This window comes from Monodelphis domestica, chromosome 3 (assembly GCF_027887165.1).
Source record: "Monodelphis domestica isolate mMonDom1 chromosome 3, mMonDom1.pri, whole genome shotgun sequence".
Classification (NCBI taxonomy): Eukaryota; Metazoa; Chordata; class Mammalia; order Didelphimorphia; family Didelphidae; genus Monodelphis; species Monodelphis domestica.
The window spans coordinates 6,998,476-7,021,753 of record NC_077229.1 but is presented as its reverse complement, the minus strand read 5'-3'; the positions used below and the strand labels follow the sequence as shown (position 1 = coordinate 7,021,753).

The 23,278-nt window shown below is 44.9% G+C and overlaps 1 protein-coding gene across 1 annotated transcript; it reads right to left on the bottom strand.

Annotated features, from left to right (window-relative positions):
* Positions 1–1,611: 1,611 nt before the first annotated feature.
* LOC100619360 (zinc finger protein 345-like) lies at positions 1,612–23,146 on the bottom strand. Its single transcript, XM_007490624.3, has 4 exons — positions 20,830–23,146; positions 16,191–16,313; positions 13,269–13,392; positions 1,612–3,292 (listed from the first exon to the last, which is right to left on the bottom strand). The coding sequence occupies exons 2-4, from the start codon at positions 16,293–16,295 to the stop codon at positions 1,767–1,769; spliced, it is 1,755 nt and encodes a 584-aa protein (XP_007490686.1). The 5' UTR covers positions 16,296–16,313; positions 20,830–23,146; the 3' UTR covers positions 1,612–1,766.
* Between the last annotated feature and the right edge of the window lie 132 nt (positions 23,147–23,278).

The window sequence follows — 23,278 nt, the reverse complement described above, 5'->3', positions numbered from 1 at the left end:
CATGGGCAGAGGAAGGGGCTAAGACTGAGGGGGAAGGGCAGGGGGAGGAATGGGTTGGGTAGTAAGGGGAGGAGGAAGTTGGGTATGGGAGGGGGCGGTTTGAGAAGAAGCCAAATTGTATAGAGCAGGGTGGGACAGAGATTCTCATAACCATGAAATGTGGAGAGATAAATCACTCCTATTCTGGGATGTTAAGTTCCTTTTAATCCTTTTCACAAAAGCCATGAGCTCCCCCAAACTTTCCTCTATGAACTCAAGGCGAGTATTTTGTTCCTCATACTGTTGAATAGGAACAATTGGTCGGGTTAGGTGGGAAATGTTTTCTAAGGAGAGACTGACATAATTCTCCTATTTGATTCTCTATCTTATGTATGGTATTTTCCAGGTCTCTCTTAGAGAAAAATAGATACAATATTATAACTCCAACAACTGAAATCCCAACCAGGCACAGTGTGGAGCTTAAGCATTGCCATAAGTTCGCTGGGATGAGCCATTTCAAAGAGACAAGCAACAATACATTTCCAAATTTGATCATGGCACTAAAAAGACAGTTATTAAGGACCATGTGCTTTCCTCTTTAAGCAAAGCCCATTTAAAATTTAAAAACCAGTGAGGCTGGAAAATAGGAAAGTAGACTTTAATACAATCACTCTCTCTTGGAGGGCTTTCTCCAGGTTTTCCTCACTGATAGTTAAGAGCAATCCAGCCAGCTAGTATTGTGAGGGTTGGCTAATTGAGTTCTTTGTTTCCTAGGACAAGAGAGAATTGGAAACACATTTCCCAGCTAGGACCCAATTGCTAAGATTAAAATGGCTGTGTTCTATCTAATTTAAGGAAAAAAGAAAAAATTGAACTTACCTTTACAGCTGATCAAAATAAGCTATTAAAAAGTGACTTAGGTAGTCACAACAGTAAGGAAAAGTTTAGGAAAGTTAAGAAGATTGAAGGTATTTTGCCACAACTGACAATGGATGGGCTGAATATTTAATTGGTCACCAGGGATTTAATTTCTAAATCCCAAAAATGAATTACTAATGTCAAATTGAATTTATGGTAGCTTATTTTAAAATAGAGGGAAGATATCATGGAAGACACAGAGAGCTAGAGATCCTACTTCCTCTGACCCTCAAAGCAATTCTAAGGCCCCAGCCAGAGGAAAGGAGTCTCAAGATGATGGGCCATGACTGGAGACTCATGCCTCCAGAAAGGGCAAGGAAGGAAGTCAGTATTTACACTCACTATGGTGTCAGTTCAATCAGCAGATTCTTACCTTCCCACTCAACTTCAAGTACTGTATTTACACTCCTGGAGTTTAACAGACAGGGGATTACAATTCAACATTCAAAATCAAGGAAGCAATAAATGCCTTCATTGTTACAACCAGTGGATAGACAAATCCAATCTTCACATGTTCTGTGCTGGTGTGAAAAATAGACCTTAATGTAAAATAGGCATAAGACTTCATATGCAAGTGATGGGTTTAGAAATTGTGGAAATAAGTGATTGTATCAGTTGCTACATTGGCCTCTGGGTGCAATCAGTATAGGGTACAAAGCTATTAGATGCATGGTGATTTTCTATATTATACAATTATTCTGATAATGCAATCAACTGACTTTGGAAAGCCAATAATTTTATTTCATATTTGAAATTGACTTCATTTGTTACCTTTTAATTACTGCTGCCCCAAAAAGGGAGAAAGGGGTATCTCCACACAATAGCAAGAATGGAGCTTCAATGTGAACATCTTTCCACATTTCTTACATTCATAGTTTCACCCTAGTGTGAATAATCTGGTGTCGAGAAAAATTGGAGCTACGACTGAATGACTTTTCGCATTGCTTGCATTTGTAAGGTCGCTCCCCAGTGTGATTTCTCTGATGGTTAGCAAGACTGGAGCTCTGACTGAATGACTTTCCACATTGCTTACATTCATAAGGTCTCTCCCCAGTGTGGATTCTCTGATGTCTAACAAGACAGGAGCGCATAATGAATGTTTTTCCACAATACTTACATTCGTAAGGTTTCTCCCCAGTGTGCCTTCTCTGATGATCAGAAAGACTGGAGCTCTGACTGAATGCCCTTCCACACTGCTTACATTCATAAGGTTTCTCCCCAGTGTGATTTCTCTGATGGTAAGCAAGATTGGACCTCTGACTGAATGCCTTTCCACACTGCTTACACTCATAAGGTTTCTCCCCAGTGTGCCTTCTCTGATGATCAACAAGACTGGAGCTCTGACTGAATGCCTTTCCACACTGCTTACATTCATAAGGTTTCTCCCCAGTGTGATTTCTCTGATGGTAAACAAGACCAGACCTCTGACTGAATGCCTTTCCACACTGCTTACATTTGTAAGGTTTCTCCCCAGTGTGCGTTCTCTGATGGTAAGCAAGACTGTGGCCATGACTGAATGCCTTTCCACACTGCTTACATTCATAAGGTTTCTCCCCAGTGTGACTTCTCTGATGGTAAGCAAGCAAAGATTTCTGAATGAATGCTTTTCCACACTGCTTACATTCATAAGGTTTCTCCCCAGTGTGCCTTCTCTGATGATCAACAAGACTGGAGCTCTTGATGAATGTCTTTCCACACTGCTTACATTCATAAGGTTTCTCCCCAGTGTGGATTCTCTGATGGTAAGCAAAACTGGACCTCTGACTGAATGTCTTTCCACACTGCTTACATTCATAAGGTTTCTCTCCAGTGTGACTTCTCTGATGTTCAGCAAGACTGTGGCCATGACTGAATGTCTTTCCACACTGCTTACATTCATAAGGTTTCTCCCCAGTGTGCCTTCTCTGATGTAAAGCAAGATTGGAGGTCTGATTAAACGTTTTTCCACACTGCTTACATTCATAAGGTTTCTCTCCAGTGTGCCTTCTCTGATGTACAGCAAGACTGGACCTCTGACTGAATGTCTTTCCACACTGCTTACATTCATAAGGTTTCTCCACAGTATGCCTTCTCTGATGTCTAACAAGATAGGAGCTACCACTGAACGCCTTTCCACATAGCTTGCATTCATAATGTTTCTCCCCAGTGTGAATACTGTGATGTCGAACAAGACTGGCCCGGTGCATAAAATTCTTTCCACACTGATGACGTTCACTAGATTGTTCTTCAGTGTGCATTCTTTGATGTTCAATACAGGATGAATTTTGAGAACCAACACAGAATTCTCTGGAAGCAAAGATATTGGGACCAACACTCATGAATCTTTGTATGTCCATTTCTTCCACAGGAGGGATCATCTCTGTTGGATTCACCTTCATTTCAGGTATGATCTCTCCTAAAAGAAACAAACAAAAGAAATTTTCAGGTTAACATGGTTGCAGTGTAGAAGCAGGACTCTTTCTCTCTTTATGACCTATGTTAAAGTTAATTCTGATTTGACTCTGAATATGAGTAGTCACCAGGGATTGAATTTCTAAATCTCAAAATGAGATTTAGGGAGGGAGGGAGAGAGAGAAAGACAGGGGGAGAGAGGGAGAGAGGGAGAGAGGGAGAGAGGGAGAGAGGGAGAGAGGGAGAGAGGGAGAGGGAGAGAGAGAGAGACAGAGAGAGAGAGGGAGAGGGAGAGGGAGAGGAAGAGGGAGAGGGAGAGGAAGAGGGAGAGAGGGAGAGGGAGAGGGAGAGAGAGAGAGAGAGAGAACTCTAATTTCAGTTAGAAATTCTTGCAGGAGTCACTTGAACCCCATTGCCTAGCCCTTACCACTCTTCTGCCTTGGAGCTAATACACAGTATTGACTCCAAGACAGAAGGTAAGGGTTTAAAAAAAAGAAAGAAAAAAAAAAGAAATTCTTGCAGGAGTTCCTCCAGTCCAACTCCAAGTCACAGATCTCCTCAATCCCTTCCATGGTCCTCTTTTTAAGGATCGTTTTCTCTTGTGTCTTGGGTGCAGAGATAACACAGAGAAAGGTGTCACACAGAAAAAGTCTTGAAGACTGAAGAGGTGGCCTCAGCCAAAAATCATGTTCCCTAGCTCCATACACAGAGTCTGCCCTCACTCAGACTTCTGACTGGAAAGTGAAGGAAAAATCAGCATAGTGATGTCAAGAAATGCCCAGGAAATACAGCTTCTAAACACCAAGAAGAACAAGAAGAAGGCATTGACCATGGATAACTTTTATGGAGAAAAAAAAAATCCAAACCACAGAGGAAACAGCAGAAGATGAAAAACAAGTAAATGCATCCAACCTCCGTCCCCCCCAAAAATGGAAATTGTCTACAAACTCTCGAAGAATTTAAATCAGAGCTTAGGAGAAATAGTTCAAAAAGAAAATAATATTGAAAAGACAGGAACTCTCAATTGAAGACCAAAATTAAACAGCTAGAAGCTATGAAAAGCAGAATAGGCCACACCCAAACGGAAAATCAAAAGATTATATACCAGAAAACCAGTCTTTAAAGACCAGAATTGGGCAACTGAAAGCCAATGATCTCACAAAACAGGAAGAAGGAATAAATCAAAGTCAAAAGACTGACAAAATAGAAACATAAAATATTTCACTGAGAAGATGACTGACCACAAAAACCAGTCTAGAAGAGACAAATTGAGAATCTTTTCTTGTATTTCTGTCTCTGGGCTCTGTGAATTCTAGATTTTCTCCATTTTGCTTAGTTTATCACCCAGGAAAGTATACATCCACACTACACTGTCATGTGCTAGCAAGTGACGAATCAGAAACAACTGACTGTCCCCTGGCCTGTCCTAAGCCAAGCTTGAGTAACTATTGGCACATGTGACACAGGAAGTGATACAGAGAACTGCCTTTGGAGTTTGTGTCACTTCCTATGGGGACTGCCTGGGCACCAGTTGACCCTGGAACTTGAGACTGGAGGACCTCCTAAGACGGCTTCCTTGAGACTGTCATGTGGTGAGTTATAAAACTGACTTCCCTTTCCCTTGGCTCTCTGGGGAGGCCCCCCTTGGCTAAGGCCTTTGAACTCCTGCCTGGCTCAGCCTGAGCTGGAGTAGTCTAAATGAACTCTTTTTCCTCTCTCTCTCTCATCCTTAATTTCTTCAGCCTATTGTAAGTAAGTCACTATAAAATTCAATTCTGAGTTGAATGCTTCATTGGAATTTAGAAAATAAATCCCGGGCAACCAAATAATTTATATTCCATCTCAACCCAAAAATTTACCATTTACTTGGAGCCCCTTGCTCCATTTTCAATGGGGTAGGTAACAGGAGGGGCCTAGGTGGTCAAGCCGAGAGGGAGAGGTTGTAGGCCCTGAGTGCCAGAAAGATGAGAGGTAGGAACAGTAAGGGAAATGAATTGGGCAGGGTGGGAAGGAAAAAGGGGTAGGGACTGGGGGGGAGGAGTCAGAGAAGGTGGGGCCAGGAGGCATGGGGAGGAGGTAGGGAAGAGGGGGTAGAGCAGACAGTATGGAAAAGGAGGGGTTAGGAAGGGGGGGGAGGGGGGGAGGCCAGGAGGCATAGGCCAGGTGGCGGAGTGTGGGCAGAGGGGGAGGGGCAGTCAGCATGGGTGGGAGGAGGAATGTGTTGAATATTTATGAGAGGGAATGGTTTGAGAACTAGGAGTCATTGTGTAGAGCAGGGTGGGACAGATTCTGATAATGAGGAAGTATGGAGAGATAAGTCACTCCAATTTTGGGGTGGTTTTAAATTTATTTTAATATTTTTCATAAAAGCCATGATTTCCCCCAAAATCTCCTCCATAATTTCCAGTTGACTTGAGTTATACTCAATCTGAGCTTTTAGTTCTGCATTTTGTTGAGTAGTAGAAGGAACAAATGCTCAGTTTGAACAGGAAATGTGCTTTACAAGGGGAGGGTGACCGGAATCTCTTATTTGATTTTTTAGCATATCTATGGTACTTTCCATGTCTCTCCTAGAGAAAAAAAGATACAACACTGTACCAATAACAATTACATCCAGGAACAGTGCAGAGCACAGCCATTGCCATACACTCTCTAGGATTATGAAATAGACAAAGAACAATGTTTGTCCAATTTTGGTTATTTTACTGAAAAGCCAGTTGTTAATTTGGCTGTATACTGGCTCTAACCACATTTTTTTAGGTGTTTGGGTGTGGTCCTTTTTAAAGTTTTAATCCAATTAACTCTTCTGGGTGTAAAGACAGAGTTGGACAAGGCTATTTCACTCTCTGTAGTAGGGCTCCATTTTCCAGGTTTTTCTCACAGCTATTTAAGAACACTCCAGTCAGTTAGTATTGCCAGCAAGGGTCACAGAATTGGGTAGACTGTTCTCTAGAGCAAGGGAGAATTGGAAACAGCAAACTTACCTCTTAGCTGATTTGTGTAGATTCAAAATAAGCTATTAAAAGTTGACTTAGGGATAAAGGAAAAGTTTAGGAAAGTTAAGAAAATGGAGGGTATTTCATCACAGCTGACTTCGTCAGCCGGATTGTTAAATTCATGATTGGATTGAATATATTTAATTGGTCAGCAGGGATTTAATGACTAAATCCCAAAAATGAATGACTAAAGTCAGCCTTTACACACACCATGTGTCAATTCAACCAGCAGATTCTTTATCAGCCTCAACTCCAGTAAAACTGCTTCTTACAGGAGGTTGCACCTCAAGTGTCTCTCTGTACAAAAAGTGTGTCTAAGAGTGTCTGTTTCCACTTTTAAAGACCCTTTTCCCTTGCATCACTTCACCTAAATTTTTACATCTACCAATCACAAATGATGCTCCACTCCAGGACTGCCCGCTCTTTCACACATGGGTCACAGAAATGGGTGTTCATTCCTTTTTGTGGATAAAATCCAAAATGGGTCCATACTCAATTTTGAGTAATGTGCTTACATTTTGGGGGATTAAAATCTATAAATAGTCAAGGGATTACAATTTAATCTTCACAATCAAGGAAGAGCTAATTCCCTTCAGTGTTATAATCAGGGGAGTGCCATATCCAATGGTCACAGCAGCTAGAAGCCTCTCTTGACGCCGACTCTCCCACTCCTTTCCCCCTCCCTCAACTAGGCAGCAGCTACTGAGGCCTTCTTGCTCCAGCATCCATGGGGCTTCCCTCTGCTCCAAATAAGATAGGATGTCTTCTGAGGGTGCTGGAAGACCTTAGCAATGGAGAATGAGTTAATGAGGAAGATGGAGAAAGTTGTCACTGAGTTCTCTTTAGGGAAAGTGGGGAGTCCAGTGACTCCACTCAGAAACTCTGTCCATGGGGTTCCCAAAGGAGTCTGATCTCACCCATCAGTGTCTATAATGCAGGACCCCAGCATAAGATGTTCCCGTTACCCTTCTGGGGGACCTCAAATGAGAAACAGCCCTGTGCCCCCATCCTGTGCTGGTCCATTCTGGCAAAAATTCCTAAACTCTCAAACTCAGTCTGAGGGTTTTGTGTCAGTCTGAAGCCCCAGACACAGGGACCTTTGTAAAAATGGGGATTTGAACCCTGGACTCCAATCCCCAGAAGTCCTTGGAACTTCCCAGATTGCCCTATAATCTTCCTGAATCTCACCTGAGTGCAAGATCACAAATTATTATTTAAAGGGGCTTTCCACCTACTCTCGCTCCGTTTCCACTTCCAAGCACACCCGTCTCTCAGGCTGTAGAGTAAGTAAAACTGAATGGGCCTTTCGGCCCTCCTAGGCACGTGCTGTCTTATTTTGTATTTTCTTTATATCTTAATCTTTAATAAACTTCATAAAAATATACTTTTAGCAGAGAAACTAATTTTAATCTTAAGTTATGGCAACCACTAGATTGGATGAGAACTTCTCAAAATTTTTAGCCTAGATAATGATTTCTAAGCCACTTTTCTCCAAGATGCATTTTTAGAAAACCATTTTGATCAGCTCCTGCCTGCAGCAATCCACCTCAGACTTTCTTGATTCAATATTGCTAACCTGGTCCCAACCCTTCCCAACAGCCCGGCTGCCTACTTCTGCCCGCCAGCAATCCGGACCTGTTTGATTCAGATCGCTCCTGCTCGGGTTCTTGCTCCTGGCCTCTCTCTCGATCACCTGGCCCAGCAACTCTGGCCTCAGAGCAGATCGTTCATCGCCCCAGGCCCAAGACTCACTTCTATTTGGTAAAAAACGTTGGTGCTTTTTCTTTCCTTAGGCTACAATTAGCCTCCACATGGACTGGGGGCAGGGGATCACCAAGAGGGAGAAAGAAAGAAGAGACTTTCCCAATAAGGAACTTAAAGCATGGCTACTTTAAAAGAATATCTTTTCACTATACTGATCCTTTTATTTACTTCACCTGAGTGCAAGGGGAAAAATTCAGCTCCCTGCAACTCTTTAGCTAAATTTGAGATTCCTAAAATTCACCCTTACTAATGGGAAGGCAGTTTAGTGGCTCAGTGAATTGAGAGCCAGGCCTAGAGACGGAAGGTTCTTAGTTGAAATCTGGTCTCAGACACTTCCTGGTGGTGTGGCCCTGGACAGATCATTTAACCCCCATTGGTAACTACCCTTTACCAAACTTCTGCCTTCTGGCAATAGGCATCTAAATGGATAAAAAAGCCAACAAAATTTAAAGAGACTGGAGGTTTTATTTTTAAGGCATTTCAGACTCCAATGTTTTATAAAAATCTCTGTATTCTATTGCATTTTGCTGATTGTTTTGTTTAAGGTTTAACTTTGTGATTTTAATTTCATATATTACTGCATCCAATACTATTCTGTTACACTGAATCATTTTAATGTACTGGATTTTAATTACTGTTAAATTCTTTTCCCCTATAACCACACTGAACAAACATTATTGAATAAGCCCATATAAAAACAGCTTTTCTATTTTTGATTTTGTAAATTGTCACATAGAGGATAGATGGACTCCATCAGAAAATTGCTATAACAACCTTTGGAAAATTTAATGAGCTAAATATCTCAAATTGATTTTAAGGGTTCTTTAGACATGATATTTAGAAGTTTTCTTAACAATCTCTTGTCATTTTGCCTGCCCCTAACACGAGAGGTGAGGCCCATTTCAGTAGCTGAAGTGAAATACAATTATAAACCCCAATTCCTACATTTATAAGAATGTGAATGGAAGTTGGGAAGATAATCCCAGGGGATATAGTACCCCTAGAAGCCTCCCTCCACACCCCCAAAAAGGGGAGCATCTCTCATTTACACTCTTCAGCTAACTTTACAGAGGTTTGGGTTTTTCCTAGACTCCTCTGACACAGTTTTTGCAATGATATCTAGATTTCTTGATGATATTCTAGACCCAAAATAATTTTTACTGTGTTTAAAAACATGTTTACCAAGATTCAAAGATTTGCTATGTTTGTAAAAAATTGTGACAAATATCCATCAGTTCATAGGCTTTTAACAATGCCATACAGCAACTTACATGAAATATGATAGTGGGGTTGTTATTGAAATTAACTGGACTATTGAGAATTTTGGAGATACTCATTCAACTGTTACCTTGTGAAATTCATTTGCTTGTACTCACAGTGGATCATGGCCAGATATGAAGAGGAAATGGATCTCATTTTTGGTAAGAAAACCTTGTATTCCTTATTTTCTTTGCTGACACAGTGTGTCAATGATTATAAGCTACATTTTTATTTTTAAAACTCTTATTGTATTTTTCTTCATGTGCAATATACTATTTCAGTTTTTTCTCTTTTTGTTTGAAGCACATATCAACTAGCATTAATATTTTCTTTAACCTTTTGATTTTGTAGTAGTATAAGTTTAAAATACATTTGCTAATGCATGCCCCAAAAGCTTGAGAGGGTAAAAGTGATGCCACTAATTGTTTTTAAAAAATTATAGGACTTTGCTTGATGATTCTGTCTTATTCCAGGATAAGATATACAAAAGAGCCATTACACAGGACCAAAGATGCACTTCCAAGCCAATACAAAGGACTTAAACCTAGTGTGAACTCAAGGTTGTGACGCTTAGCATACTAGCATACATTAAGACATAGGCCTTCCTTGTATCCACACTCGCTCTGAAAATACTTACATACGAGTATCCCAAACATGGCTCTTACTTGGCTTCTATAATCTAGTCCCTTTTCTGTCCTTCATAGAGTGGCAAACTTTCTGTTGTCCTGGCTACTGACTGGATAAATGCATCATTGCTTAGATCATTTTAATTGGGCCCTGATTCAAGGACCTGTTATAGATTTACTTTTCCTTTACTTGCAATTTTTACACATAAGACTTTGATAGTCTATATTTTCATCCAGAAATTATCTTTTTTAATTGGGATTTTTCTGATCTCTTTTTAATTTCTCTTGCCAATAGATTCATATACCTCATAATTCAGCCATGCATCCCTAAGTGATCCTGTGTTTTACAATCTTCAAGGGGAAATGTAAAAATATTATTATTTTTTAAATTGCAAAGTTTAAATTCTTTTTAAGAAGAATTTTAGGTTAAGAAACATGATACCTCTCTGAATCTAGAAACTGAACTGTTTGGAGAAGACACCATGAAGATGCCTCCAGACCACAAGCTGCAGGAGAAGATTAATAATGAACTTTGGGTGTGACTGATAGAACATTTATTTGTATGTATACTTTCATGTCAAAGGGGACTGCCCCCTAAGTGGCTTTTTGTCAAAGCGTCTAGCAATTATTAGTTTTGTTCTTTTTTCCTCTTTTTTTTTAAAATAAAACCCTTACCTTTCATCTTGGAGTCAATACTGTTTATTGGCTCCAAGGCAGAAGAGTGGTAACGGCTAGGCAATGGGAGTCAAGTGACTTGCCCAGGGTCACACAGCTGGGAAGAGTCTGAGGCCAGATTTGAACCTAGGACTTCCCGTCTCTAGGGCTAGCTCTCAATCCACTGAGCTACCCAGCTGCCCCGCTTTTTTTCTCTTATCCTCAAATTATCATAATCATTAATTTATGTTTTCATGATCCTTTTGGGGAAAATCTTTCCCAACAAGGATCAAATGGTGAAATGTAAAAATGGAGATGTGAATCCCGGATTTCAATCCCCAGAAGTCCTTAGAACTTCCCAGAATGCTCTATAATCTCCCTGAATCTCACCTGAGTGCAAGATCACAAATTATTATTTAAAGGGGCTCTCCACCTACTCTCACTCCCTGCTTCCACTTTCAAGCACAGGCATCTCTCAAGATGTAGAGTAAGTGAAATTGAATGGGTCTTTCAGCCCGCCTAGGCACGTGCTTTCTTATTGTGTATTTTCTTTATTTCTTAATCTTTAATAAACCTCATAAGATATAATACTTTTAGCAGAGAAACTAATTTCAATCTTCACACCTTGAGGGATCAGCTTTTGTCCTCTCACCCTGCCTGCTTCTCTCTCCCTGATACCTCTCTGAGTCTTGTGGACTCTTCTCTCAGGGAGTCTATGCCTGTTCCCCTGGGGAATTCAACAATCTCTGTTAGGTCAAAGGCTGTCTCTGAGCCAGTCCATTCATCTTGACAATGATAGATGAGGGCAAGCAGGGTCTGCAGTTTATGGAGCCTCCTGGAGGAAGAGTCTCCACAGCATATAGGGTGGTGAGAGGAGTGGAGAGAAATTCAGGGAACTAATCTGGAACCTTAATGTTAGGTTCTGTGCATTTTCTTCAGAGAAGGCTGGACTCAGTCCATAGTGTTCCATTATCTGGAAATAAGAGGCAGTAAGAAGAACAGAAGGCAAGGGCCTGGGATTAGAGACAGCAAGGCCTCAAGTTTGCATTTTGATGAACAGCTCTTATGTGGGTGACTCAGAACAAGCCACTTGTTCTGATCGAATCTATTTTCTCAAGGATAATTGTGTCACTGAATTAGGAAGATGGTGAGGAAAAAGTGCCATAACAGAAAAAACCTCAGCAAAGCCCTGGGCCAGGAGAAGGACTTTATAAATGCTTAATCCCTTTATTCCCTTCCTTATAGTCTCTGCTGGAGCCTTACGGCATGTGAACCTTAAAAATTCTCAGACCCTACTTCATAAGGTTGGGTTAAGACCAATCCCCACTTTAAACAATGAAGGAACTTAGATCAGCAATGTGAGACCTCTACTTAGATCAGGAATGTGAAGACCTCTACTCCACCCCTACTTAAGCCTGCTTTAGGGGAAGAAACTCCTTGCTGAACAATGAAAGATACTTAAACCCATACTTATAGTAAGACAAAAAAATTCTTAAGCTGTGCCTATTTTTAGATCTAATACAAAAGGATGTTAAGTACCTATAAAGGTCAGGCAACTTGTGAACTTACAAGGAGCAAAGAGGTGAGAACTTACTCAAAGGTTCTAGGCTACTCAGGTGTGAATTAATCAAAGGATTAGTCTACTCAGGTGTGAACTAAGAATGGTCTGTCCTTTGAAAAACATCTACTGTGATTGGTAGATGGAAGAACTTAGGGGAGGTGACATAGGAGATAATTCCCTTTAAATAGGAGCTCAGATTCATTCAGAGACATTCAGATTCAGGATTGAGCTGGTGGAGTCAGCTGAGATGAAGCTGGCCTGGTGTCACTAGAATCCTTGCTTGGACAAATCTTGTGGTGAGTGATTTAAGACTGAGTAATCTCTCTCTTAAGACTCAGGTCTACGCCATGTTGGCTTAAGGCCCTTAATACTTATTCCTTTCTTATTCTCTCTCACTTTCTTTAATTCTTCATTTGTATGAATTAAAATCTCTATAAAAACCAGTTGACTTTGGTATATTTCATAATTGGGAATATTTCCCTGGCAACCACCTTATATTTGATTTAAAACAAGACACTGTCTTGAAAACATATTTTCTGCGGTCACAATTTACTCATCCACTCTTATATCTACTACAATTTAAGTCTTCCACTATTTTAATCATTATAGTTTATGGCATCAACTATTTTAATTACGACAGGCAATAGGAACGAAGACTAATGACAAACCATCTCTCCTGGGGACATCTAGGAACTATGAGTTATGAGTTTATGCTGGTTTCAGAGAAAAAGATCCCCAATAGTAGATCCACCCTAGAGGGGAAGAGGATGGAAGGAAAACCTTCCTGAACAGTTTTCCTAAAGGGGTTTGGCAGAAACAATTCCGTGCCAGGGAGAGGTGAGACGGAATCAGCTCTGATATCATTTTTACGTCTGAAATTCTCCAACACGCATTTAATCTTAGACTTCAGGAGCACCAAAGGGAGCCCCCAATGTCCCATTACACAATGCAAAGGCCTTTTACAGGAGAAGCAGGCAGAAGGAGGGCCCTGGCTCTGGGACTTGGTATACCAATCCTCGACCCTTCCTCCTGATGGAAAACTGCTCCCAACCCTGCCGGCCGCTGAGAGTGGTATTCCCTTGGATGGCAGACTTGGGCGGCAGAGAGAGGGCTTCTTACCCATAGAAAGCAGGTTCTGGGAATTCTCCAGCATCACTTCCTTGTACAGCTCCTTCTGGGGAGGGGACAAGAGGCACCACTCCTCCCTTGTGAACTCCACAGCTACATCCTTGAACGTCACCACCTAGAGCAGGCCAAGGCAAAGCAAAGAGGGCTGAGAGCCAAATGACAATGAAGATAACACCTCTGTTCAGTTAAAGGAGACAACTGACCCACAGAGAAAGGAGGGGCCCAAAGGTACTGCCCATTGTCGGGCTCAGAACCAGCCCTAGAAGCTGAATCTATTAAGAACCCAATGGAGGCTTGAGAAAAGCAGCTCTTGGATGCTCTGGAAGGAAGGCAAGGAGTTTCTAGTGTGTGAAAAGAAATCTCTAGAGGACGTCCAATGCAGCCTGGATCCCAAGGGTCCCTGTGGTGGGATGTAGGAGTTAGTCATGTGTCTGTTGCTCTGTTGCTGTGTCTGAGAATCACCAACGTGCCAGAGCCCAAGCCATGGAGGGGGTAGCTGGGCGGAAAGTAAAAGGCAGGAGACAGAAGGAGAGAGGGCTTTTATACCTTTCCCAGAACTAACTGGCTGTCTGGGCTGGGGGTTTCTCTCTGAGCTTTTCTGATCTCTGGCATGCCCAGCCAGAGCAAGCTAAAATGAGGAGATCTAGAAAGGCTGAGACCTCTCTCTCTTTCTACTAATAAATGCTCATCACTCTGGTAATGAACCCAATTACATTCGATTGTGCCACTGTGTATTGGTGTCTGTCTACAATGCTCTCCTGGTTCTGCTCCTTTCGATCTGCATCAATTCCTAGAAGTTGTTCCAGTTCCCATGGAATTCCTCCACTTTATTATTTCTTTGAGCACAATAGTATTCCATCACCAACATATACCACAATTTGTTCAGCCATTCCCCAATTGAAGGGCACCCCCTCATTTTCCAATTTTTTTGCCACCACTAAGAGCACAGCTATGAATATTCTTGTACATGTTTTTTTCCTTATTATCTCTTTGGGGTACAAACCCAGCAGTGCTATGGCTGGATCAAAGAGCAGACAGTCTTTTAGCGCCCTTTGGGCATAGTTCCAAATTGCCCTCCAGAATGGTTGGATCAATTCACAACTCCACCAGCAGTGCATTAATGTCCCAACTTCACAACATTCCCAATAGCAGAAGGCTGTCTGTTTCCCTACAAGGAATGTTCTCCCTCCTGTCTCTGGCCTTGGAGCTTGTGAATTTCAAAACTACTTCACCCTATTCAGACCATTCTTTAGAAGATCAAATTTAGCTATTTCCTGATCAATAATAATAGATACTTGGAATAACAGAATCAGGTCTTGGAAACTACAATCTCCACCCTACTCAGTGTAACAAGATCAGGAAGGGCTGCAGCAAACTCAAGATTTAATTATTTGAAAATATGCCCCCCTTCAACAGACATTGCAAAAAAAGGACAGACCACTGGGCAGTCCTAGATCAAGCTAGAGCCACTATTGGCACATGTGAGACACAGGAAGTGAGTTAGGGAACAGCCTCTGGAGTTTTTGGGACTTCCTGTGAGGAGGGCTAGAGTTCAGTTCTAGCCTGGAGCTTGAGGTGGAGGAGCCCCACAGGCATCTTTCCTTCAGATCAGTCACATGAATAAAGGACTGATTCCCTTCTCTGCCTTGGCCTTTCCAGGCCAAAACTCCCTCTGGCTCTGCAAGAAGGTTGAGTTAAACCTTTTTCCTCACCCCCTTCTTTCCTTCTCTCCCACTCCTTCTTTCTTACTCCAGTTGTGATTAAACTGCCATAAACCTCCATTCTGACTTGAGTGTTTCATTTAGGAATTTCATAAGTGAATTCCTTGGCGACCTTAAATTAATATATATCAGTCTTTTCATGTGATTTCAATATCACAAGCTTCCTTTGAGTCTCAGCTGAATCTTCCCCTTGGGAAACAATGATCTCCCCCTTAGTGTCTTGCCTCCCTCCATTGTACCCGAACAGAGTTTCTTTGGACATGGCTGCTGAGGGGTCTCCTTAGTCAGTCCCTACCTTTGTGCTGAGCAGTACCAGGCACAACCAGGGTCTTCCTCCACCTTGGCTGACTTGTGCTAAGAAATGGGAAAGTGGAAGACTTGAGGACTTGAGGCAGAAGCCAGTGAGCAGAACTAGGGAACAAAGTCTTCCCTGAGGATGGCACAGACCAGGGGACACCCTCAGGCTTTGCTCCAGACCAGACTCAAGAGGGAACAGGTGAAAAAAGGCAGAGGAAGAGGATGCGAGTGTCACCAGGCAAGCAGAGAGAGCAAGGATACAATCCCTGGGAAGAATAAAGAGTCAATGGTTGTACTTGGCGCTCATTTGTGATGGGGAGAAATCTGATATGGGAACTAGTGCCTGGGGTCAGCTCTTGGGGTCTGAGCTACCCAAGGGCCAAGGAATCACTCCCAAAGCCAAGATGAGAGCCAAGAACTGCTGTTCCTCCTGCCTAGGATATGAGGACCGAAATGACCCAGTAGGTAGGAGGGAGCAGCTTCCCAGCCCATCTTCTGTCAGAGCCAGAGAAAGGCCTCATTGCCTGATGGGTGTAAAACTGGAGATTTGAACCCCAGACTTCAATCCCCAGAAGTCCTTGCTCTGGTTCCCAGGATGCCCTCTAATCTCACTGAGATCTCCTGGGCGAGATCTAAATTTCTATTTAAACTGGCTATAAAGCCTACTGACTCTCTTCCTACTTCCGCTTACAAGCAGACGCATCTCATTATGTAAGTGAAACTGAATGGGCCTTTCTGCCCTCCTAGGCATGTGCTTTCTTATTTTGTATTTTCTTTATTCCTATATTCTTTATTCCTAATCTTTAATAAACCTCGAAAATATAACACTTCTAGCAGAGAAACTAAATTTAACTGCTACATGGGGCTCCCATCTGGGATGCTGGAATGCACTGACCTGGGCTGGGAGTCTATCCCTCTCAAAGGCCATCCATGAGACTCCAGGCTCTCTGTAGAAGCAGCAAAGTAGCCCCAGTGAGTCCATCAGGTGAAGCTCCTCCATCTTTTCCCAGCCTTGACTCTGTAACAGTTAAATTGGGAGTTTTGACAAAATAAGAGAGCAGCTTTTAATCATTTAAGTTTTCATGAGAATCGAGTTGTAAATTAATATTATGAAAACTTCTAGCAGCTTTTAACAATTAACAATTTAGTTAAATTAAAATAGATAGAAAAAGAATATAGTAAAATGAATATAGTAAAGGAGAGAAACATAAGAGGTAGAGAAAGAAAATATCCCAATTTTTATACTAATTATCCAATAACTACCTATAACTACCGAAACTGACTATATCTACCTATAACTGCCTCAAACTAACACTAATAAGAATCAGCTCACAAAGTTCCAGCCCAATCAAAACCAACTCAATCAGTAGTTAATCCAACCCCAATTAAGTCTGTCAATGAAGACCAGCCACCTTTCAAAAAGTTCACAAAAGAAAAAAAATCTTAACAGCCCAAACCCAAACCCCCAAACCCTGTAAAGGTTAAAGTCAAAAAGCCCTCTCAGTAAGCTGAGACCTGTCTTTACATTTCAGCAACTAATCGCTGTCAACAACTGACAGAATGACCAACTGATGCTGGTCCCCTTTAATATACCTTTCCTACCTAACTTCCTGTCTCTATGGTTCCTCCTTCCTATCTCTATGGTTTCTACTTCCTATAACTTTGAGCTGGTTAATCCCTACACATCTGTATGGTAAGAGGACCTCCAGTTTCCCAGTTAAATTAAAAAGGAACAAAAAATTACTTTTTACATCACTTCACTCAGGGTCTAGAGTCTCCCTTTATTCCCTGCCCCCCCCCACCCCAACCTTCTAGCTCCCCAAATGGAGCTCTAGCCAAAGTTCTTCCCAACAGGCCTCCCATGGCCTAGGGAACATCTGACTGCTCAACCCTTCTGAGCAGCAGGAGCTGACCTGGAGCCCCGCTCCCAGGGCACTCCCTCTCCTCTTTCACCCTGTGTGGAAAAAAGTCCATCTTCTTCACTGCCTTTGAGCTCACTCTCTGGGCCAATTGCTCTTGGTGGAATTTGAGAAGAAAGCCGCCCTGATCTGCATCCCAGCTTGGATCTGGCTCAGCCCCATCCCTCCTGGGGCCAGGCCCTGGGCTTTTGCACCCTGAGATGGGGAGAAGGGACCCTGAGGGGCAGAGGTTTTCCCTGCTCTTCCCAGATCCTAGGCTGCCCCACAGGGATCTACAGGGAGTGAGATGCTACAGGAATCACCAAGGGCCAGGCTTGGCCTCGGGGGAGAGCCTGCTACCAGCAGAGGGGATGGGGAAGCTTGGGAAGAGAAGACAGTCTGAAGGGGCAGATGAGCACTCTGTTCCTCCTCTTCTTCCCCATCCTTTCTCTCATGCTCCCAACCCCCAAGAGGCAGCAGGGCTTTGGGATCCCACATAGAATGGGCCCAAGAAGAACCTCCAGGGCTAGGGATGGGAGCCCAAGTCCCTCTTGTATGAAAGGGACTTAAGGGCTCTGCCAGAAGTCGGAGCAGGGAAGTATGGGGAAGGGGAGCCAAGAGAGGGGCTGGGAAGTCACATGGTCCAACAGAGCTCCTAGCAAGGAGGTGTAGGAATGAGACTGGAACAAAGGGGGACCATTTAGAATGTTGGAAGCAACAAAGAGGCTTGTGGGAAAGAGAACTAAGGAAGGGGTCTTTTGCACTCTGGACTCTGAGGGAGATGGGAAGGGAGCACCTGGGCTCAAGACTCAAAACTGAGATACCTGAGATTTGCCTCAATTTCCCCTTGCCCTGAATAAATAGAAAGATCACTCAAATCACTGGAGCACCTACCAAAGGAGCAGAGATACCATCATCATCAGCTGCTATAGGGCTTGACCTGAAACCTCGTGGAGTCACCTTAAAGACCTGTCCCAACCTGTGCCTACCCAAGGAGGACACTAGTGGCCTGCTGTAGTGTAGTCTAATAGATAGTTTAGGTAGGAGGAAAAACACACAGAAGCCATAACCGTTTGGCTCAGCTGAGCAGAGAAGACACAAACTGCTCGTCTGAGTGTCTCTTAGGGTTTCCTAATCCCTCCTCTCTAACCTTCCCTTGTTCCCATACCTAATAAAGCACCCCTTTCTAAATAAATTACAGTCAGATCAAAGTTGTCTTCTAGAGGATAAGAAAGAAAGAGAAAAGGAGAGAGAGAACTGGGGAAGGCTGGTCAAGGAAATCCAGAGTACAAGCCATTCAGCCTTTCCCTTCAGGATTGTGTACAGAGAAGAGGTTTTCTTGGGTCCCAGGTTACAGCAAAGCCCTGGGGGAAAAAAAAGTTGGTTCCTCAAGTCACTGAAGACTCTTGTTTGGGGCAATGGTCTCTGTCCATCCTTGCTCAAACATCACCTCAGGGATACCCGTCTTGAGACCTTTAGTGAGATGGAGGAGAGCCAAACGGCATCTAACTCATCTCTGATCATCTCTCACTCACACACACACAGTCTCTGTCTCCATCCCTTTGTTCTCTTCTCCTTCATCTATTATAAGTGTAACGGAGGGCAGAGACCCTGGAAAGACTCAAGTGTTCCTGGGGGTGGCTGAGCCTGGGGAAACAGGACGAAAGGTTGCTGGGGTCTCCTTGGGAGATGGGGACCAGCCCAAGGGCCAGGGGACCAAATGAAGGGGCCAGGAAAGAGCTTTGGCTCCTGGGCAGCCCCAGGGGAAGAAGGCAGAGCTCAAGGATCCTCACAGAGGGCTGGGTCTGAGGGCAATACAGAAGAATCTCTAAGCAGGAGCTGGGAAACAGGACACCTGGGTCAGGAATCCTTAAAGCCCTGGAATGGTTCCTCTCTCCTCCTAGACTCCACCCAAGGGTTGGGATTCCCCCTGGGCCACCACCACCAGGCTGGGCAGGAGAGAATTCCCTTCCCCCAACATCCAGTCCCTCTTTCCCTCCCCCATCATTCATCCGGACCCACCCCTGCCCTCACCTCCCCCAGATCTGCCTAGATATAGCCTGAGGAATGTGGGGGCAGCAGAGAGCTCCTGGGTGAGAACAGGACCCATGGGGTGGGGGTTTGAGGGAATATGAGGCCCACAAACAGGGGCCATCTGGGAGTTCTGGGGTGGAGATGCAGTTTGAGCCATCCCAGGAGAATCAGGCAGGTGAAGGAGAGGAGCCAGTGGGGGGAGGGGGAGGAAAAACTGGAGAACCAGAACAAGGAACGGGCCTGGATGTAGCCAAGAGACCAAGGGAGGCCCAATCTGACAAGAAACTGGCTCAAAGCCCAAGCCCTGCTCTCAGGAAATGGGGGAGGGGCTGCAGGAGGACCACCTGGTCTCTCCCATCCCAGAAGTCCTCAAGTGCCTGCTGGAGGCCCCCTAGGACTGGGGGGTGGGGGGAGGCGAGGAGGGGGGCTTCCAATGCTGGGGGGGGGGCTCAGTTAGTCTCCAGGGGGAGATCCTCCAGCCAGTTCAGGGTTCAAAGATGAAAGATGGAAGCCCACAGGAGCACAGGAAGGATCTGAGGCCAGATTGGAACCCAGGCCCACCCCACTGGGCTCCCTAGCAGCCCAGGTGGGACTCCCTTTGCCAGAGGGCTGTCCTCCCTGTGAGGAAGACCCTCCTCCTCCCTCAGCCCCCACTGCAGGGCCTTCCTGGGGCTCTGCTGGTCTCCTGGGCTCTCTTCCCCCTCCCTGCCAGCCTCCATTCAGCCCCTCAGGTGACTTTCCTTGGGTCTAACCTACCCTGCATCAAATCCCCCATGATGCTCTTCAGCCCTCCCAGCCCTAATGGCCCCATCACCCTACTTCCTGCCTCACCCTCTGCCCTGGGACACACCAGCCTCCAGAAGAGTTAATGAACAGCACCTCCAGCTCCTGGCCAGGAGCATCTTTTCTCTGGCTGTTCCCAGGGGCAGCTCACAGGCTCTCCCTCCCCAGCTCGGACCACTGCCCTCCCTGACTTCCCTATAGTCCAAAGGACAATTTCGCCTCCTCTGGGAAGCCCTCCTGAGCTCCCCTTCACTCTCTGCCCTCTCTCTGCCCATTATTGCCTGTTTAGCCTGAATAGAGCCTGCTTAGGGTGACTGAAACAGAGGTTGCCCAAGGGGGTTGGGAGCAGGAACTTGGGGGTCCGGGGCCAGCGGCTGGGAGGCAGGACTCCTGGGTCCTTACAGAGCGCAGTAAAACTGCATCTGGTACTTCCTCACCCCTCCCCGGACACCCCCTCCAGGCAGGACGTTTCCGCAGAAAAGAAGATCCTGAAAGAAGAATCCAGAGAGCACAGCCAACCCCTGACAGACACCAGAGCAGCCCCGGGATAAACTCGCACCCAGGCACTCGGAGCCTGACCCGCTCCTCTCCGGGGCCAGACAGTCCCGCTCAGCTGCAGTCTCAGGACGGGGGGGGGGGGGGGGGGGCGGGCTCCCGGCTTAGGGGGGATCCAGGAATTGGGCTCCAGGAGGCCCGGGCGGGAGGTGTCTGCCCCAGAGGAACTCGTAAAAGGGAGGATTCGAACTCAGTCCAGCTCTCCCTTCCCGCCCTCCCCTCGGCCCCCCTTTCCCGCTGTCCACGCCACCACTTCAGAATTACCGAGGCTGCAGGCGCGGGGCGGAGGAAGTTCTACAGCAGGTTAAGGAGCGAGGCGGGAAGAGCTCTGGGAGAGGAGGAGGAGGAGGAGGAGGAACTGGTACGACCTTCACTTCGCTGCAGTCTCGGGGCTTCCGGGAGGAAAGAAAAGCGTCCCGGGGCCTCAGGCGTGCGGAGTTCCAGGCTCTTCTGGGTCCTAAGACAGTGTGGGGGCCTCAGGGAGATTCTCCCCACGCGCGGGTGGCTGAGAAATGGAGGCGGACTGGGCGATTCGGTCCTCGTGCGCGGAAGGAGCTCCCCAGGGGGGCGGGGCTTTGGGCAGCCTCGGTCTCGGGCACCAATGAAGGCCCGGAGAAGGGCGCGTTTCCGCCGCGGGAAGTTCCCAGCCAGGTAGCAGAAGTTTAGTAACGGGAGAGCTCGCGAGCCTGGGAAGAGGAGACGGCGACTTCCGGGGATGGAGGGAGGTTCCGCCGGCCTTGGTGCGGGGATCAAGCGCGTGGGGAGCGCCTGTAGGACGAGGAAGGCAAGCTGAGGGGATGTCCCGGGCCTTGTGGCTGCGGGCCTTCCTCACCGAGGGGCGCATGCGCGGGCCAGCCTTGCAACCACTCCCCATCCTGGAGAGGAGAAAGCTCTAAGTGGCCTTGCAGAGCCCCGCAGTGGGACTCGAGCGGAACAGTGGCTTCCCTGAAGTTAGAGGAAGCCCCCGAAGCTGTCATGGAACAGGAAGGGAGTCTGAGAGCTCCTCAAAACCGCAGACGTGGGGACAGTTTTACTATATTAACCGGGACCGGCACCTGGGGAGCTCCCTGAGGGCAGGGGATGTCTGCCGCAGCCCTGGATGTCCCCCTTAGTTTATAGCCCAGGACCTGGCACAGAGCGAGCCCTCCTGAAGGGGGATGAAGCTTCTGGACTCACCTGGAGACAGCGCATAGGCACTAGGGTTCTTCGCATGAATGTCCTGTTGCATTGGAATTTGTATGCCCCAATCTGGCCAGGACCTGCTGACATGGGTGGGGTCCAGCTTCACTCGAGACTCCAGGGTTCCCGACAAGTGGTGAATGATCAGTCAAAATAAATAACTAAGGGAAGACGGCTTAATCATTTTGGCCATGGGACTGCTTTGCATCTGACAGTTGCTCCCCCATTCCCAGGCCTGGGATTTATTTTTATACCCATTTTCTTGGCATGCAGACACATTACCTAACACACATGTTCAAAGAGAGATAATTAGAAAAGTGATACATTAACTTTTAACAAATAACGTGATTAACATTCTATATTCTTGTATTGTGATTAAAGACAGTAAAGGTTGCACACAAGATAAATGATTTTGTCACAGGTGGCTTAATTTTCTCATTGCCTTGTGTGAAGTTTTGAGCTTGCAACAATCAAGGAAAATTACTTATTGCTTTTAATAAAATGGAATAATTAATCAACAATTCTTAAAAGCCAATTCAACAATCATATCATTGAGGTTGAGGGGTACTGAGAACACAATTCAAATTTAGACTGATCATTTCTCAGGGTTTTTACTAGGGAGTTCCTGAGTTACTGGTTTGTGTAATCGAGTCACTGAGGCATATTGAAGCTTGATGTACTTGTATTTATCGCATGGTCCTCTATGATTGATTTGTGTGCCGGCTTCATGAGAATAGGTTTCTGTGAGTGGGAAAGTTTTTTGGGTTTGGCCTGTAGCTCCGGTTTTACTGGGAATTATGTACCTAAATAAAAGTTAATCCATGATAGTCTTTTTGGGATTGGGCTTAAGGGTCTGATCTTTTTGGTGATGTTTTGGGGAATAAGGGTACATGTGTTTTACTCTTGCATTATTTCTTTTGAGACTAGGGGGAATAATGATCATGTCAATTCATAGGTAAGGGGCATTGATGAAAGAGGTCATATAAAGGGGTATTGGGTGGGCAATCACATCTCCCCAAGGATCACTCTGTGGTCTCCACAACTACCACAGGTGACTCTGTCAAGGCATTGTGGTCTGATGGCTCCCATCAACCTGGCAGCTGTAAAAATGGATACTTGAATCCAGGACTTCAGTCCCCAGAAGTCCTTGCTCTACTTCCCCAGAATGCTTTGTAATCTCCTTGTAACCTCACCTGGGCCTAGAGCGAGATGGGGTATTTAACTTGGTTGTAAAAAGGCTTGGCCTTTTGGTTTCTTATCCTACTTCCACTTGGGAGCAGACACGGCTCTCTACCTAGCAGGCAAGATATGAGTGGTCATGAATAGGCTCTCTGTGCCTAGACACGTGCCTTTCTTACTTGTATTTTCTTTATATTTTAATCTTCAATAAACCTCATAAAAATATAATACTCCTTGCAGAGAGAAACGAGTTTCTACCATGCCTTCAGCTTTCCCCAAATTTTAATCTTAACATTTGGCGACCCAGAGAGGACAAAAGACTCTTTTTTTTTTTTTTAAAGGATAGCCTAGTTTG

Bases quoted from the DNA above. Each gene is read 5' to 3' on its own strand.
- LOC100619360 (XM_007490624.3), bottom strand. From the start codon at position 16,295: ATGGAGGAGCTTCACCTGATGGACTCACTGGGGCTACTTTGCTGCTTC. The intron at 13,393-16,190 runs GTCAGTGCATTC...GGCCTGCTCTAG, and splicing joins GGGATAGACTCCCAGCCCAG to GTGGTGACGTTCAAGGATGT. The intron at 3,293-13,268 runs GTAAGAAGCCCT...TGTTTCTTTTAG, and splicing joins CCAGAACCTGCTTTCTATGG to GAGAGATCATACCTGAAATG.